Here is a 5557-nt window from a genome sequence, read left to right on the forward strand (position 1 = left end):
CACACTGATATCTGATGTATATGAAAATCTTTTGCATGTGTATTATTTGTTGTTTGAGGCAGGTGGCATGTCCTATTTACGGGGAGATGCTGCCCAAATTTTTTTAGATTAACACATTTTCTCCAATTATATTTTAAAGCTTCCGCACTAATTATGCATCTTAGTCACGAGTGTTACATTTAGTGGTATCAGAGCCAAGATTTTCGGACCAATGATTTGGCATATGACTTTCTCTGCTGTCGACAATTCGGTATATATGTACCTGCATCATTTGATATAATATGGATGTGTAGCCTCAATAATTATGATATGTTATGTATGGAAATGGTTTTAAATTTATATTTATCATAGGATCATGCCGCCTAGGCGTAAAGCACCAGAAGGGGAGGATAGTTCATCATCTAGAGTGGTTGGTGAATTTAGCAAGTTACTAAAAGAACAGGCCAAAGTACACGGCGAGCAAATCCAGCAGCTCTTGCGAATGCAGAATGCAGGGCGAGGGAGAGAGAGAGAGCAAGTGAGGCCCGAGCCCAGTAGTGAAGGCGCATTCGAAAGATTTCGTAAGATGAAGCCACCAGAATTTGATGGTAGCACTGATCCCATGGTCGCCTTGGAATGGGTCAAAGCTGTGGAGGCTATATATGATTATTTTCAGTTTCAAGATATAGATCGAGTTAGCTGTGCCATTTTTCTATTGACCAAGACGGCGAGGACTTGGTGGGACGCCACCAAGATATCAGTTAATGTCTCGGCACTCAAGTGGCAGGAGTTTAAAGATTTATTCTACGACAAATATTTTCCTCGAGATGTTCGAAGTCAGAAAGTGAAGGAATTTTTAGAACTGAAGCAAGGAAATATGTCAATGCAAGAGTATATTCTCAAATTCGAAGAGGGGTGTCAGTTTGCCCCATATCTGGCCAGCAATGACATCGAAAAGGGCGAGCCTTTTCTTAGAGGTATCCGGGCTGAAATTAAAAGAGACGTTCGAATGTCTAAAGCTGCTTCATATAAAGAGATTGTTGAAAAAGCAAGGATGGCCGAGCAGGACGAGAAGGAAATTGAAAGAGAAAGACAATTGAAGCGCCAAGATTTTTCTACTAAAGGCCAAGGATCCGGATGGAAAGGTAAGGGCAAGTTCAGAGGCAAAGAAAAAGAGGAGCATCGATCCAAAGCTCCTATGCCACCGCCTACATATGATCGACCTGTATGTCCAAAATGTGGCAAAATTCATATAGGTGAGTGCTTGGTTGGAAGTAATCGATGCTTTCGTTGTGGAGGTGTTGGACATGTTATCAAAAATTGTCCAGTGAAAGGTGAGAAAAGGAAAGATAGAGTTCAAGGCAGAATCTTCACTATGACCAAAGAAGGCGCAAATCCTGATTCTTCTGTTATATCAGGTACTATCTTAATTTCAGGCAAGGCCGCTATTACATTGATTGACACTGGTGCTACGCATTCCTTTATGTCAGAAATTTTCTTGCGCTCTTTGAATGTTGTTCCATCTTTTGAACCCCTCCACTATAGTATTTTGTTGCCGTCGGGAGACGAATTATGGCCTTCTAGTATTCTTAAAGGTTGTACAGTGCAAGTAAATGAGAAAATCTATTTTGCTGATCTTATTATTATTCCCATGGTGGTGTTTGATGTTATTTTGGGAATGGACTGGCTATCGTCATATCGTGCCGTTATTGACTGCGTGGCTAAAACAGTGCGATTTCCTGCAGAAGTTGATGATAGCGGGATTTTACAGAGTTCAGGTATTTCGCTTGACACTCCTTATATTTCTTGTCTCAAAGCTCATGAAATGTTATCAAAGGGGTGTCATGGGTTTTTAGCTGCTGTGATAGATTTGAATACTGAGATGAAGATTGAGTTGAATGAGATTGAGGTAGTTCGGGATTTTCCTGACGTATTTGCGGATGATGTGCCTGGATTGCCACCTGACCGTGAAGTTGAGTTCGTGATTGACTTGGTTCCAGGTACTGCTCCGATTTCAAAAGCTCCTTACCGAATGGCCCCGACTGAAATGAAGGAACTGAAGAATCAGTTGCAAGATCTATTAGACAAAGGTTTTATTCGTCCGAGTTCTTCTCCGTGGGGAGCTCCGGTTTTATTTGTCAAAAAGAAAGATGGATCTTTGCGGTTGTGTATTGATTACAGAGAGATCAACAAAGCCACGATCAAGAATAAATATCCATTGCCGAGGATTGATGATCTCTTTGATCAGCTACAGGGCGCGACAGTGTTTTCAAAGATCGACCTGCGTTCTGGTTATTATCAGCTGAAAGTTAGGGAAGCCGACGTCCCTAAAACTGCATTCAAAACCAGGTACGGCCATTATGAGTTCTTAGTCATGTCATTTGGGTTGACGAACGCTCCGTCTATCTTCATGGACCTAATGAACCGGGTCTTCAAGCCATATCTGGATAGCTTTGTTATCGTTTTCATTGACGATATCCTGATTTATTCCAAGACTCGGGAACTTCATGTCGAGCATCTCAGAACTGTATTGCAGTTATTAAGGGAACAGCAGTTATATGCAAAGTTGAAAATGTGTGAATTCTGGTTAGAGCAAGTATCATTTCTGGGCCATATCGTTTCGAGAGAAGGCATTGCAGTGGATCCCATGAAGATTGAAGCTATTAAGAAATGGCCTATTCCTACGACAGTCTCCGAGGTGCGTAGTTTTCTTGGTTTGGCAGGTTATTATCGACGTTTTATTGCCAATTTTTCAAAAATAGCCCTGCCATTAACCAATCTGACGAGGAAAGCGGTGAAGTTTGAGTGGACAAACGATTGCCAGCAGGGATTTCAAGTGTTGAAAGACAAGTTGACATCAGCCCCTATCCTAGCACTTCCGTGTGGTACTGAAGATTTTATTGTTTACACTGATGCGTCAAAGATGGGACTTGGAGCTGTACTGATGCAGCGTGGGAAAGTAATCGCTTATGCTTCTCGCCAGTTAAAGGATTACGAAAAGAATTATCCCATCCACGATCTTGAGTTGGCTGCAGTGGTCTTTGCATTGAAAATATGGAGGCATTATCTGTATGTCGAGAAATGTGAAGTTTTTACAGACCATAAGAGCTTGAAATATCTATTCTCTCAGAAGGAACTCAATATGCGGCAGAGGAGGTGGTTAGAACTTGTTAAAGATTATGATGTGACCATTAGCTACCACCCAGGTAAAGCAAACGTCGTTGCAGATGCTTTGAGCCGCAAGTCAGTTTCTTCTTTGAGATCATTGATTCAGAAGTCGTTGCTATTGGATCTTCAGAGGAGCGAGATCACTATGGTAGAGCAAGGGACCATCGCTAGATTTTCAGCTTTGGTTATTCGACCTACATTGACGATAGGATACGACGGGAGCAACCTAATGACAATCAGTTGATGAAATTGCGATCTAAAGCCAATGAGAAAGGAAACACAGAGTTTGCGATGAACACTGATGATTTGTTAACGTTTAGAGGTCGGATATGTGTTCCCAGTGGTGATGACATTCGACGGGAAGTTTTGACAGAGGCTCATACCGCGCCATACTCGATACATCCAGGTAGCACCAAGATGTATCAGGATCTCCGACGTCTCTACTGGTGGCCAGGTATGAAAAGTGATATCGCAAAATTCATATCCGAATGTCTAACATGTCAGCAGGTAAAGATTGAGCATCAAAGACCTGCTCGAACTTTGCAATCCCTCCCAATACCTCAGTGGAAGTGGGAGCACATCACCATGGACTTCGTAACGGGACTTTCAAGAACACCAATGGGTTACAACTCCATCTGTGTGATTGTTGACAGGTTAACCAAGTCGGCTCATTTTCTTCCAGTCAAGACGACGTTTACAATGAACCAGTTTGCTGAAGTTTATGTAGCTGAGATTGTGAGACTTCATGGTATCCCTGTGTCAATTGTATCTGACCGTGACCCGAGGTTTACTTCCGAATTTTGGAAGAGCTTGCACAGAGCCTTGGGCACCAGGTTGGCTTTTAGCACAGCTTATCATCCTCAGAGTGACGGGCAGTCAGAGAGGGTGATTCAGATTCTTGAAGATATGCTACGAGCCTGCACGATTGATTTTCCTGGTAGTTGGGATTCTAAATTGCCACTTGCGGAATTTACTTATAACAATAGTTATCAGGCGACGATTGGCATGGCACCATACGAGGCATTGTATGGCAGAAAATGTAGGTCACCGTTGAATTGGGATGAAGTCGGTGAAAGAAAGATGTTAGGACCAGAATTGGTTCAACAGACAGCTGATGTGATTACTTTAATCCAGGATAGAATGAAGACGGCCCAAACCAGACAGAAAAGTTATGCCGATAATCGAAGAAGGCCTTTGGAATTTGAAGTTGGAGATCATGTATTTGTAAAAATTGCCCCTCTCAAAGGCATTATGAGATTTGGCAGGAAAGGAAAGCTGAGCCCAAGATTTATCGGCCCATTTGAAATTCTGGACAGGATAGGAGAAAGAGCATATCGTCTAGCCTTACCGCCAGATTTGGATAGAGTCCACAATGTATTTCACGTCTCAATGCTCAGGAAGTACATCTCGAACCCTTCCCATGTTCTCAGACATGAAGCGTTGGATCTGATGCCGAACTTGACTTATCAAGAAGTACCAATCCAGATTTTAGATCGCAAGGTTAAAGTACTAAGGAATAAGGAGATCGGCATTATCAAGATTCTTTGGCGTAATCAGTTGGTTGAAGAAGCAACGTGGGAACCAGAGGAGGAAATGAAGCAGCGATATCTTGAGTTATTCGCACAGTAATGGCAATTTCGAGGACGAAATTTCTTAAGGAGGGGAGAATTGTAACGCCTAGACATTCGTATGCATATGATGTAAGGTAATGATTATGATTAAGTATGGTCATTATTCCTTTTATGGTTTATTATGATAATCGTTCGGAGATATGTGATGTAATGGTGATAGTTTATGGTTTCAAGATGTGATATGAATGGTATTGAATGATTTAGAATGAAACCGAGAATGTATGGGTAGAATAGAAAGTTGATATTTAGCCAAATAAGTAATAGAAGTGCTAAAACGGTAAGAAACTGTGGCAGTAGTTGTGGTTTTTAGCATAATGTTTTGTATATTGATCCAAATGATGTGAGGCCACTTTCATTAGAAAGATAAGACATAAGGCTATAACTTTCTTATTTTGAGTTTGGTCCAAATCATTGTGGAAGACTAGCCAAAAGCGCCCCGAAGTGTGTCGTGTGTATCGTCGTTCCTCCAGTGACACATGTTAGGAGATTGAGCATAACTTTTTACTCAGACCTTCAAATGACATGAAGACAATTGGAGAAGCAATCCAAGACATAGAGCTACAACTTTGTAGTTTACCATTTTTCCAAATTATGACGGGAAGAGGCGTTTCAGAGGCGATCGTTGAGGAGGCTGTGCGCAGAGCGGCGCCCGAGCGGTAAGAAACTACCGCCCGAGCGCCACTGGTTCTTAAATTTTGTGTTTCGGGCAGAAACGTCCGTGCTAGGGCGGTAATGTATGACCGCCTGAGCGCCCAGTACAGTACAAAAGCGTGTTTTGG

The 5557-nt window shown here is 42.1% G+C and overlaps 1 protein-coding gene across 1 annotated transcript; it reads left to right on the forward strand.

Annotated features, from left to right (window-relative positions):
- The first annotated feature begins 355 nt into the window (after positions 1 to 355).
- LOC142525974 (uncharacterized) lies at positions 356 to 4776 on the forward strand. The gene is made up of 5 exons (XM_075630254.1): positions 356 to 2069; positions 2571 to 2677; positions 2807 to 3135; positions 3801 to 3882; positions 4282 to 4776. Exons 1-5 carry the CDS (start codon positions 356 to 358, stop codon positions 4774 to 4776), a joined length of 2727 nt encoding a protein of 908 aa, XP_075486369.1.
- The last annotated feature ends 781 nt before the right edge of the window (positions 4777 to 5557 follow it).

Source organism: Primulina tabacum, chromosome 15, assembly GCF_025594145.1.
Source record: "Primulina tabacum isolate GXHZ01 chromosome 15, ASM2559414v2, whole genome shotgun sequence".
Classification (NCBI taxonomy): Eukaryota; Viridiplantae; Streptophyta; class Magnoliopsida; order Lamiales; family Gesneriaceae; genus Primulina; species Primulina tabacum.

Bases quoted from the DNA above. Each gene is read 5' to 3' on its own strand.
- LOC142525974 (XM_075630254.1), top strand. From the start codon at position 356: ATGCCGCCTAGGCGTAAAGCACCAGAAGGGGAGGATAGTTCATCATCT. The intron at 3,136-3,800 runs GTGGTTAGAACT...GATTGTTGACAG, and splicing joins CTCAATATGCGGCAGAGGAG to GTTAACCAAGTCGGCTCATT. The intron at 3,883-4,281 runs GTGAGACTTCAT...ACTTTAATCCAG, and splicing joins AAGTTTATGTAGCTGAGATT to GATAGAATGAAGACGGCCCA.